A 13,145-nucleotide genomic window follows, 5' to 3' on the forward strand; every position below is an offset into this window, starting at 1 on the left:
GCGAGTCATCCTGGAAAATATTAAAGAACAAGCTCTGTACAATTACCAGATCGGTTTGCATGAAGATATCAAACTTCTGGTAAGCAAACGCGCCCAGCGATACAAAACGCTGCAGGACGCAATAGCCGGTGCAAGTGCCGAGGAAAAAGTAAAAGAGCCTAACCGAAATCAGAAGAAAGATTCTCGTATTGTCTTCAAGTACGCACGAAATACGCTGCAATGCGCAAAGTGCGGCAAGAATGGGCACGACGGGCGAGAATGCCGCAGCAGCCGATACGTTAACCGGTTCGAGTTACCACGACCGGAGGGACGGCCTCGCGTAAACACAGTGGAATTATATTGCGACCATTGCAAAAAAGCAGGCCACACCCGGAAGGAGTGTTGGTTCCTTCACGGACGACCCTATAAAGAAGACGATAACCGCCGGAGCAAAAAGCCTAAAACTATAAAAAGGATAGAAAACGGCAAGTGAGCGAGCAAAGAAATAAAAATGATCAAGCATACCGAGACAGCAACCAGCGACGAGAGCTTGAGCGATAACGCAAGCTCCTCGCGCTCAGCTGATGCATATCGTGTGATACGTCAAGCACACACGGGGCAGCGACACTGGCCTCGATATGATGACACTGCCCGTACGCGAAGCGGAGCGGAGCAAGATCGAATTTCTGTTTGACATTGGCTCAACCGTCTCATTAATAAAATTAAAAACGCTGAAAGGGCAAACCAAAATCCGTGACGAACACATCAAATTGACCGGAATAACCGGGCATTCTATTACAACATTAGGAAGAACGTCCGTGAACGTGGAAATGTACAACAAGAAAATCAAGCATCCCATGTATGTCATACGAGACGATGCCCCAAAAGAATATGAGGGCATACTAGGAGCTGATTTTACAAGAAAAAATAATGTCACATGCGTCTGCGGAACCAAAAGAATACGACTAGGCGGCACCGATTTTAATGCCCGATTTCTTCACATTCAGTTATGTTCCAATTTAAGTTAACTGGGAATTAAACGTTAGAATTTATTTTCTTCATCTCCGACAGCCTGCGGTTATGGGATAACTTGCGGCTAAAGTTAACAGCCAGTTCATGCAGGAGATAAAGTAGCTAAACGGCAGTTAAGAGGTATTCTAACCTTAATATCCATAATATTCTTGATAATTTCCATGACGATGGATGTCATCAATATAATATTTGATATTAATATTTTTGCCTGCGATGATGAAGAGGAAGCATTGTCAAGAATAAGAAGACCCTATATTTTAAGATACAGAATAAATCATATGGAAACGTAGAATGCTTGGGATTTCTTTGTGCGATTTCGCTTGACGAAAGAGACTGTGAGACTATTTTTGCCTAGAATCGAGCATCAATTAACAATTAATTATAATCGGTAAATAGTTATCGGTTAATAGACAAAGTATAGTTTATAAAATAATAACACTTATAGAATACTTAATTATTCCACATGTCATTTGCATTTTTCTTGCTTTCTGTATAAAATTTATTAATTATATTATTTACATATTACAGAACAAGATCGTTAACTCCAATGAATCAATTATTGTTGACATTAAGATTTTATGCCACTAGAAGTTTTCTGCGTTCAAGTGATGATTTCTCTGGTGTTAGTATTAGCACAGCATCCCGTGTCGTTAAAAGAGTTTCACAGACAATTGCTGCATTACGACGGACAATGATAAACATGCCAGGAAATGCAAGAGAAATTGAAGAAATAGAGCAAGGATTTTATAGAATGTACCGATTTCCTCGTGTGATTGGTTGCATAGATTGTACACACATTCGTATACAGTCTCCAGGAGGAGAAAATGCAGAAGTATTTCGCAACAGAAAAAGTTATTTTTCTATAAATACGCAAGTTGTACGCGACTATAATTTAAAGGCAATAGACATTGTTGCAAGATGGCCAGGATCGGTACATGATGCCACAATTTTTGAGCATAGTACATTGCGAAGAAGATTTGAGCAAAACGAATTTAATTCTGAATTGTTACTGGGTGATGGTGGATATCCCGTGAGGAATTATCTTCTTACGCCACTGATAAAGCCAAATACTCCAGCAGAAGAGTGTTATAATAAAACTCAAATACAAACGAGAAATATTATAGAGCGCTTTTTTGGAGTTATCAAGCGACGTTTCCCAGTTTTAAGTCTCGGAATGAGATTGAAATTAGAAACAGTGCAAGATGTTATCGTATCAACAGCTGTTTTGCATAATTTGGCAAGAAATCAAAATGAGAAAGATCCACCTGTATTAATAGACGTTGTTGAAGATGACGTAGTAATTAATGATGTCATTCATGAACGTGCAAGACCGAGAGATAATATGGTTAGAGACTCACTTATAGCTGATTACTTTTCAAGGTAAAATGTTATGATAAAAATAAAAGAAAAATTAAATAAATGTTAAAGTAATTAACCTTGTTATTTAAAGTTTTACTTTTATTTTCAAGGTTGAGGTGCTGAAAAAGTAATTGAAAGTAATTAATCTACATCAATGACATTGCAATGGACAAACACATGCAATGGTTGAATTAAAAAAGACTACAATTCAGGGGCATGAAAAATAAATTGTCAATCGATACATTCTATAAAACCCTTGCTTTATTTCTTTAATTTTTCTTTCATTTTCTGACATATGTTGTAATGCAGTATTTCATTTTAAACTATAATACTTTGTCTATTTATCGATTATAATTAATTATTAATTGATGCTCGATATTAGGCAGAAATAGTTTCACAGTCTCTTTCGTTAGGCGGAATCGCGCAAAGAAATTCCAATCATTCCACATTTCGACATTTCCATGTGACCTATTTTTTGTTTTAAAATATAAGGTCTCCTTATTCTTGACAATGCTTTTCTCTTCATTGGCAAAAATATTTACGTCCAATATAATTATACTTATACTATTGTACATATGTAATCAAATGTTTAAGAAACTCAATAAATAATTAATATCTTTTTTATAAATAATTAATATCTTTTTTATAAATAATTAATATTTTTAATATAACTAATAATTATCTATTTCTCTACTTTGCTGCATAATATAAGGGGTAAATAGTTGTTACAATATAATAACCTGTCGAGGTTATAAAGAAGATATTTGTTTTCTATATATTTTTTTATTTTTACTTTATACATTCCATATAAATTTTTATGACATTTTTATATATTTTATATAAATATATCAACGTGTCAGATATTTTTATATAATCTTTTCTATCTTTATAACATGTTTTATGTTTTTATACAGGGTGTCCCAAATCTGGTGTGCAATACTTCATGGAAAGATAGACGGGATCGAGATGAACATAAAAATCCAATATAGTCTTGGTTAGGTCTATCAATAATCAAGATATAAATTTTTTAATTTATGCGAATGAGAGCGCGCCTTGCGCGCCGAAGGAAGGGCTCGAGCCGCTCGAGCCATAGCACGGCCTACTGTCTCAAGCATTGGCTGCCGGCGGCGGCGGGGGGAAGAAGGAGAAGCGTGGCGTCGTCGCCGTTCCCACGTCTCGCCGCACCGCGCCTAAGCTCGCGTCGATGGCTGCTACGCATACTCGCGATTACATGACAAGATTATAAATTATTAATAAAAATATGACAAATTTAAATCGTAATAAACTTCTGTAAATAAGAAAGTCAAAAGAGAGAAAGCGATGGAAACGTATGAATCCTGCAAATAATATAATATTTGCCGCATCAAATTCTCTTATCGTCTTTTATGGAATATTCAATTAACGAAGATTTATCACGATTGATTCTTTATACATTCTCCTTTCGTAACCATCTTATTAGAAAATTACAAAATGCACGAAATACTATCCCTAATATACACTCTTTGTAAAATAACACGATAGAAAAATATTCACGTTTGATCTAAGGACTTCAGGATAATCTATTCGATGCGACTTCTACGGTAATTATAGGTAATCAGAGATCAATGTTATGTCAAGTATCGTTAGTATGATTAACTACAAAGGATTTTCTCTTGTATATGATAGAGAACTTCGAGTTTCTTCTATCGTTAATACATTCTAAATCACTGAAAATCTGTCGTAATTAATAATGCAATTAAAGGTAGAAGAAACTGTAAGTTTTCTATGGTTATAAAAGAAAATCCTTCGTTGGATTAACAATACATGATATTAAACATTAATTTTTAAGCATAATTATCGTAGTATCGCGCCTAAGCTATCGTGAAATCGTTACATCAAGAGGGAATATTTTTCAGTGTTATTACAAAGAGTGTAACATACTATGGATAAGTATTTCGCGCATTTTAGTATGACACCTCTCTCTCTCTCTCTCTCTCTCTCTCTCTCTCTCTCTCTCTCTCTCTCTCTCTCTCTCTCTCTCTCTCTCTCTCTCTCTTTCTTCCTCTTTCTTCCTCTTTCCCTCTCAAGCACTACGTAGTACACAAATACAATAAATATTACCACGTTTAACAACATTAGTTTGTACTATTCTACTTTCATTATGTGTAATTAAATAAAGCAGAACGTTGCTACAATTTTTATATTAAAAAGACAAAGATAAAAATATGTATTTCGCGAAGTTAGCAGAATATCTTTCCCTCTAAAGTATTTACAGAAACACGATAAATGTCATTTTCAACAACAGTTCCAATCAATATTATTAGAGTTTCATTAAATGTCATATAAAATTTTTTTAACAAGATTACTATTTTTTAACATTTTTAACATTAAACACGATACGACACTCAGAAAGAAAGTATCGTGCTGATTATTTATCGCAGTTTTAGTGATAATTTTTGATAATTTTTTTTTCGATCGTGTGTAATACTAAAAATATAAAGAAATGATAATTGTTAAAATTTTATTCAATTTACACACATAATGAAAGTAGAATAGTACAAACTAATGTTGTTAAACGTGGTAATATTTATTGTATTTGTGTACTACGTAGTGCTTGAGAGGGAAAGAGGAAGAAAGAGGGAGGGAGAGAGAGAGAGAGAGAGAGAGAGAGAGAGAGAGAGAGAGAGAGAGAGAGGTGTCATACTAAAATGCGCGAAATACTTATCCATAGTATGTTACACTCTTTGTAATAACACTGAAAAATATTCCCTCTTGATGTAACGATTTCACGATAGCTTAGGCGCGATGCTACGATAATTATGCTTAAAAATTAATGTTTAATATCATGTATTGTTAATACAACGAAGGATTTTCTTTTATAACCATAGAAAACTTACAGTTTCTTCTACCTTTAATTGCATTATTAATTACGACAGATTTTCAGTGATTTAGAATGTATTAACGATAGAAGAAACTCGAAGTTCTCTATCATATACAAGAGAAAATCCTTTGTAGTTAATCATACTAACGATACTTGACATAACATTGATCTCGGATTACCTATAATTACCGTAGAAGTCGCATCGAATAGATTATCCTGAAGTCCTTAGATCAAACGTGAATATTTTTCTATCGTGTTATTTTACAAAGAGTGTATATTAGGGATAGTATTTCGTGCATTTTGTAATTTTCTAATAAGATGGTTACGAAAGGAGAATGTATAAAGAATCAATCGTGATAAATCTTCGTTAATTGAATATTCCATAAAAGACGATAAGAGAATTTGATGCGGCAAATATTATATTATTTGCAGGATTCATACGTTTCCATCGCTTTCTCTCTTTTGACTTTCTTATTTACAGAAGTTTATTACGATTTAAATTTGTCATATTTTTATTAATAATTTATAATCTTGTCATGTAATCGCGAGTATGCGTAGCAGCCATCGACGCGAGCTTAGGCGCGGTGCGGCGAGACGTGGGAACGGCGACGACGCCACGCTTCTCCTTCTTCCCCCCGCCGCCGCCGGCAGCCAATGCTTGAGACAGTAGGCCGTGCTATGGCTCGAGCGGCTCGAGCCCTTCCTTCGGCGCGCAAGGCGCGCTCTCATTCGCATAAATTAAAAAATTTATATCTTGATTATTGATAGACCTAACCAAGACTATATTGGATTTTTATGTTCATCTCGATCCCGTCTATCTTTCCATGAAGTATTGCACACCAGATTTGGGACACCCTGTATATATATATTTACATTGTTACAATCTCTGTAACTGTAACTTCTTTATCTCTAGCTCAACTAAGACTTTGGTATTCAGCTTGTGAGGCTCTGCTCTTATTTTTATTTCTTGTTGCAAGAATTGTTGTTGCAGCTCTAGGACATTTTTTTTTTCAGTGAAGCAGTTTCTGTCTGTAGTGCTGTGTTGTTCCTTATAGTTTTAGTTGTACTTATTTTTTTTTGCTTTTTTCTATGAAGGAACTTATCCGATAGTGGTGCTAAAGAAATGAAAGTAAATATAATGTTTGTTGTAATAACGATCCAGGTCATAACCGGAGTAAACTACTTTTCTTTGTATACAACATCAGAGCTTTTGTACCTTTTCGTTTACTGGTAGTAGTGTTTATGTCGGGTGTAGGACTAGAAATATGCATGCTCTTGCCTGCTTCATTATCACCGGTGTCCTCAAACTCATCACTAGAATTATGAACATATTCAGGTTCGAACATCTCAGTGATATATTGTCAGGATCATCAATAAATTCGATGTTCTCTTTATTCTCTTCATTTACATCAAGATCATCAATAAGTTCGATGTTCTCTTCATCCTCGTCAACAGTATTGTCTGGAACAGCTGCAACAAACATTCAAATTTGAACAGTGCATATACATATATCAAATACTAACATGTATTTAGCTTATTAGTACACAATATAATTACAATAAATACGTACCTCCAAAATTATCACAATCATGTCTACTTGGCAAACCCAACATTCCAAGCTCAGATTTCGACAGTAATTTCTCCTCATGGCCTTCTAAACCTAAACATGGATTACTTCCACCTCCCGTTTTCTTCTGTTCTCCAGTCAATTGAGCACATTTCTTCCTTAAATCTTTTTTAAGATTTTCATATTTTGCTCGAATTGACTTGACATTTCAAGGAAAGTTTTTAGATTGAGCATTAAACTGTGATATTATTTCCTCCCATGCTGTATCTTTGTCTTTGTAGTAGCATCAGTACGCTTATTTTCTATTACATTTTTACATCGCAATACCAAGTCTACTAGAAGATTCACTTCACTTTTTGTAAAATTTGCACTTCTTTTATCACTATTAACTACTTTTCTGTCATATCGAATTTTTATTATAACCGAGGAATGAAAACTTTATTTTAACCTAGAAATAAATTTTAAAAAATCTTACTAAAAATATTAAGTCAGATTCATAAAAATGTCTATCACACATTATTAAAATCTTATAACTTACAAGACAATTAACCAGAAAAAGATTTCTAATTTGTATTTTTGCAACATGAAATTAACTGAAAATGAACCGGTCAAAATTTACAGCGTTGTCATGTCTTCAACTCTTCATAGAGATTATCCAACCTCAAGATAAAAATCCAAAGGTTATAACGAAGAGAACTGAATCATTCTTAACTACCAGTTATCTTTAACTAGTAGTTAGCTATTACCCCATATAGTTAAACGCGAAGAAATCGGGTATAAGTTGTATTCGTACCGCCGAGTTACTCTGCAGCCACGGAGCGAGATGATAGTACAAGTCACAGAAAGTATAAACACCCTAGGAGTCACCAACTCCGAGGAGATGGCACCGGGAATATTCCTAGGCAGCTGCCAAGTAAAACCCGAAAATCACACGTGCCCGATAAGTATTATAAATACGAACGACGAAAAAGTCAACCTACAATTACCTCGTGTTGAGGTCGAGGAAATAAACATAAATGACGCACCGGATATCCACACGGCGAACGTAATCCGAGATGCATGGAAACAAGAGATACCACTACCTCGCGCAGAGCGCATAATTAAACTACTTCAATTAAAACATTTAAACAAGGAAGAAAAGAAAGCGATCCTAGCACTATGCAAAGAGTAGAGTGACATCTTCTATCTGGAAGGATATAAGCTCACATACACAACTCTCGTGAAACACGAGATACACACCAGGACAGAATCTGCGAGCGTAAATGTACGACCATACAGACTGCCCGAAAAACAAAAACAGAAGTAGATAAACAAATCCGTGATATGCTGGAACAAGGAATAATCCGCCAAAGCAAAAGCCAATGGAACGCACCATTACTGGTCGTCCCGAAAAAACCTGACGCTACAGGAAAACCGAGATTTCGAGTAGTGGTAGATTTCCGAAAATCCAACGAAATTACAATCGGAGACTCTTTCCCAATCCCGAACATAGCAGATATATTAGATCAACTCGGAAACGCAAAGTATTTCACTACGCTCGATCTCGCCGCAGGATATCACCAGATATCAGTGGCAGAAAAAGATAAGGGAAGAAGCAATACGACAAAAATTCAAAGCCAGCAATTTTTAAGGTCGGGGAAAAGTACTACTTTACGAGACCGTATGACGCGGCCGATCAAAAGAACAAGAGGCAAAATGGGTCAAACCGTACAAAGTTATCGAAAAACATAGCGACGTAAATTACATGATAAAAATGCGCGAACCGGCTAAAGCCATTTATTGAAAAATAAAAAAACTCACCCAGAAACAGCCCCAGACCTCAGCTAATTCATAAGGATAATCACACGTGTCCGATAAGTATTATAAATACGAACGACGAAAAAGTCGACCTACAATTACCTCGTGTCGAGATCGAGTAAATAAACTATTTCCCCCTCGGAATCAGAGGAGACTTCCATCTCGAGTAAACGATTGAAAAAATATGGATTCGGAAGGAGTTCTGGGAAATCCAGCTCCGACAAACTATCTAACCAGGAGTCAGGAGGCTCATCCTCCCCATCGGACTCGCTGAGTGCAGGACCCTCCTCAGCGTCCTGGTCACCCTTCTCCTCCTCCTCCTCCTCATCCATGAGGAATTCTCCCACCTCCTCAACGAAATCCTCAAATATCTCAAAGGTCTCCCCCTTATTAGAAGCGAAATTATCCAAGGCGATAATGCCAGGGAAGGGCGACGGAGGTGGCGAAAGCATTAAAAAACGCTTTTTTTTTACTGACTTTCGTGACGCGACACGCACCAAAGGAAACTCGGTCCACAACTAACTCTACAAAGACTAAATGACAGCACGAGAGGACTCAAAACGCTAGCATATAAAAAACTAAAGATAGAAATCTGAGCATACGAGATAATAACGCGTTTTAACCTTACAGAATAATTACATGCACGCACATTGGCGACGGACTACCAGCCCAATTAGCATATCACGTAGAAAAATTCACGGACAACCCAGGAATATATTATGAAGAAATCGGACTGCACCAAATCGAAGCCCACTGAAAGCTGGTGATAAGAATGGACATCGCATCACTAGTACCTGAGTGAGGCCCGATTGCGCACATAAGCGATTGGACACAGTAGTATTTCCCGATTGGACACAGACCCAATTGGACACGGATCCGATTAGACACGGACCCGATTGGACATGGACTCGATTGGACACAGACCCGATTGTACACGAACTCGATTGCACATCGACCCGATTGCACATGGACCTGATTGCACACCGACCCGATTGCGCACCGACCGGTTTGCACACGGACTCGATTGCACACGAACCTGATTGCGCACCGACCCGATTTCACACGACCTGTTTGCACACAAACCCGATTGCACACGGACCCGATTGCGCACCGACCCGTTTGCACACGGATCCAATTGCGCACCGACCGATTGCACACGGACCCGATTAGACACGGACTCGATTGGACACAGACCCGATTGGACACGGACTCGATTGGACACAGTCTCGATTGCACACCATCCCGATCGGACACAGTTCCGATTGGACACGGACCCGATTGGACACGGATCCGATTGCACACGGACCCGATTGCACACGGACCCGATTGCACACGGACCCGATTGCGCACCGACCCGATTGCATACGACCCGTTTGCACACGGACCTGATTACACACGGACCCGATTGCACACCGACCCGATTGCGCACCGACTCGTTTGCACACAGACCTGATTGCACACGACACGATTCCGCATCGCAGAATAATGTAAAAACAATTTAGATAGCACAGAAAATTTTTATAAATATTTTACGAATTTATTTTTAAAAAACATTTTTGTTGTTGTAATGTACTGAAAAATATTTATGGTATATAAACTCGAAATATTTTTTATATTTTTGGATTATAATAGCATAAACATTTATTTTTATTATTTTCATAAATATTTATTATAATTTTTTTATATTTGGTAAATTCAGACATAAAAATACGTACAAAATATGTATTATAATATTTTTTTTCTTATACATATTTTATAGTGGCAAACACATTTTCTGTGGTACAGAAAATGCTTTGTGCGTGCACACACACACACACACACACACACACACACACACACACACACACACACACACACACACACACACACACACACACACACACACACACACACACGGGGTGCAAGGGGGATTTCGCCTCCCCCCCCGCACTCATCCTGTCCAAGTCGCTAACCCATGTACTATCTGCAATGCGGAATCGTATCGTGTGCAATCGAGACTGTATCCAATCAAGTCCGTGTCCAATCGGGTCTATGTCCAATCGAGTCCGTGTCCAATCGGGTCGGTGTGCAAATAGGTCGTGCGCAATCGGGTCCGTGTGCAATCAGGTCGGTGTGCAATCGAGTCCGTGTGCAATCGGGTCCGTGTCCAATCGGATCTGTGTCCAATTGAGTCCGTGTCCAATCGGGTCTGTATCCAATCGGGAAATACTATTGTATCCAATCGCTTATGTGCGCAATCGGGACAATCCCCTAGCACCTAGACTAGAACATATAACTAAAAACATAGAACGCACCGACATAATGTGCAAATCATTACTTGCAAATGTAAAAACGTGCAAAAATTAACACGGAATTCTAGACAAGGGGCACAATAAGACAAAACATCTGTTACACACTATACAGATGATATACACCGACAAATAAGCGACGCGGACTGATAGACGGAGTAGGCCCAATAGCCAAAACACTATTCGGAACCATGGACGCCGATGACGAGAAAACAATCAACGTACAGCTGACGCTATTAGAAAACAACAACGCGGCAACGAAACACGCCGTAGAAAATCAGCTGAAAGTAATCAACGCCACGATAGCTCACGTGGAAACAAACAATCGTAGATAACAAAAACGCACTGACGACACTCCTAGAAAAAATACAAAACCAAAATTTAATACATAACAGACGATACGACTTAGACGAACATTTCACAGTTCTTAACGCCCTAACGAACGACTTACTACGAGACGTCCGAAATTACCGAGTACTAGTATATATAAAAGAAGAAATACTTCATCTTAAAATCGCGAATATAGACCACGCATAATAGAAGCCCTTCGTGAAGCTAGTATAACCTAGTCCCAGGCACTCTACCTTCCAGGTATGAGAAATCACGAATGGTTGAAAATAGAGAAATTGATTAAAATCAGCGCCTACTGCGACGCAAAAAACATGTATACTATACTTATATTTCCACTACCAATCTATAAACTTATGCGAATAATAGCATTACTGGTATATAATCACCTAAACATCTTCTCGTCTATAAAAACGAATACAGAATATCTAGCGGTAGACGCGGAAAAACAAACATATATAACCATTAGCGAAAGCGACCTGCGATAATGTAATAAAATAGGCACCGAACACATATGCGAGGCGACGCATGGGATAAATAAAATAAACGCGAATGCAATCTGCGAAGTTCAAATGTACATACACAACCGCAACCTACAATGTAATGTAAACCATCTCATAAGCGAACGCGCAATTTGGATCAAGATTCTTACGACCCTTGGTTGTACCCCACATCAAAACCCGAAGAGATTAGTATAAAATGCACAAACCACCCCTAAAATAAAGAAATGATAAACAATACTGGGAAAATAACTATAAACAAAGGTTGTAAGATAATTACAGCTGAACTAATTATTAAATCACATAAAACTCTTAGTTACAAAATCTTAGACACATACATGTCCAGAATAAATATTACAATGCTACAAGAAATTCCTATAGATAACCATACAGATAGTTTGCATTTAAAAAGAATATCTGACAATTCACACAACTTTGGACACTTAAGAATAAGTATAGAAAAAATAAAACAGGAACTGGAGAGTGACCAAAAGCCGTTCTTCCGACAAAAACAATTTATATATTCAATGACAACCAGCGGCGTTATCGCCTTAATCATAGTAGCTATCATCATTTATATAATATATGCAAAACGAACAACTAGTAAACCACCAAGGCCTAGCAAAGAACAAAACTGTAAGCGAAAACATCGTACCCTTGTTGTCATGTCTAACGGGGGAGGGATGTTGTAAGCCGATTTATAACCATATATTACTGTAATTGCAAAACGCATCATCTTTCGAAAGACGTTGCGAGAAGAACTTCTTTCGAAAGACACACAAGAACTTCCGTGAGCTTACAACATCACGCTCGGAAGCAGTTCCGTATCGCCCTAGAAATAAGGCCCTACGCTGCACAATTAAACCGCAAGGCTACCGCGTTCCGATGTCGAAATGCTTAGCCTCGCGGAAGCTACCGACGCCCGGTCACTGGCCCCCAAAATTGCAGCAAAAACCATTGTATATAAGCGCGACTACGTCGTGATCGAGCGGAGAGTAATTCAACAACGTCCGAGCTACGTCGATTTACTACGAGACTTATCGCGAGTGACACCTGATACCGCTACGCGCAACAGCTGAGTGTAAGCCTGACCACAAGACGAGAATAAAAGTTCATCAGGCAAACAAGTGAAAATGTTTTCTTTTATTAATAACCATGAGCCGAACCTTCACCTGGGTCCTAAGGCGGGACGAATCCCAAACTACTTTCGGGAAGAACTCCCGTTCCGAGCAAACGCCCACAACAAGATGTAGCAAAAGAATACGTAGTTTTATTGGAAACAAAATAACGTAGAATAGTTTTAAAATTGCGTGACGTTTCGACTTTACAAAGTCTTTCTCAGTATCGCTTATAAAACAATTTTAAAAAAGTAAAAAACAGTTGCTACACAATAGTATGTATGAAACGTTGAATAA

General features: G+C 37.8%; 1 protein-coding gene across 1 annotated transcript; it reads left to right on the forward strand.

Annotated features, from left to right (window-relative positions):
* Positions 1-1,310: 1,310 nt before the first annotated feature.
* LOC118644510 (putative nuclease HARBI1) lies at positions 1,311-2,405 on the forward strand. The gene is made up of 2 exons (XM_036283166.1): positions 1,311-1,399; positions 1,540-2,405. Exon 2 carries the CDS (start codon positions 1,559-1,561, stop codon positions 2,393-2,395), a length of 837 nt encoding a protein of 278 aa, XP_036139059.1. The 5' UTR covers positions 1,311-1,399; positions 1,540-1,558; the 3' UTR covers positions 2,396-2,405.
* The last annotated feature ends 10,740 nt before the right edge of the window (positions 2,406-13,145 follow it).

The sequence above is a fragment of the Monomorium pharaonis genome, chromosome 2 (genome assembly GCF_013373865.1).
Source record: "Monomorium pharaonis isolate MP-MQ-018 chromosome 2, ASM1337386v2, whole genome shotgun sequence".
In the NCBI taxonomy this organism is placed as follows: domain Eukaryota; kingdom Metazoa; phylum Arthropoda; class Insecta; order Hymenoptera; family Formicidae; genus Monomorium; species Monomorium pharaonis.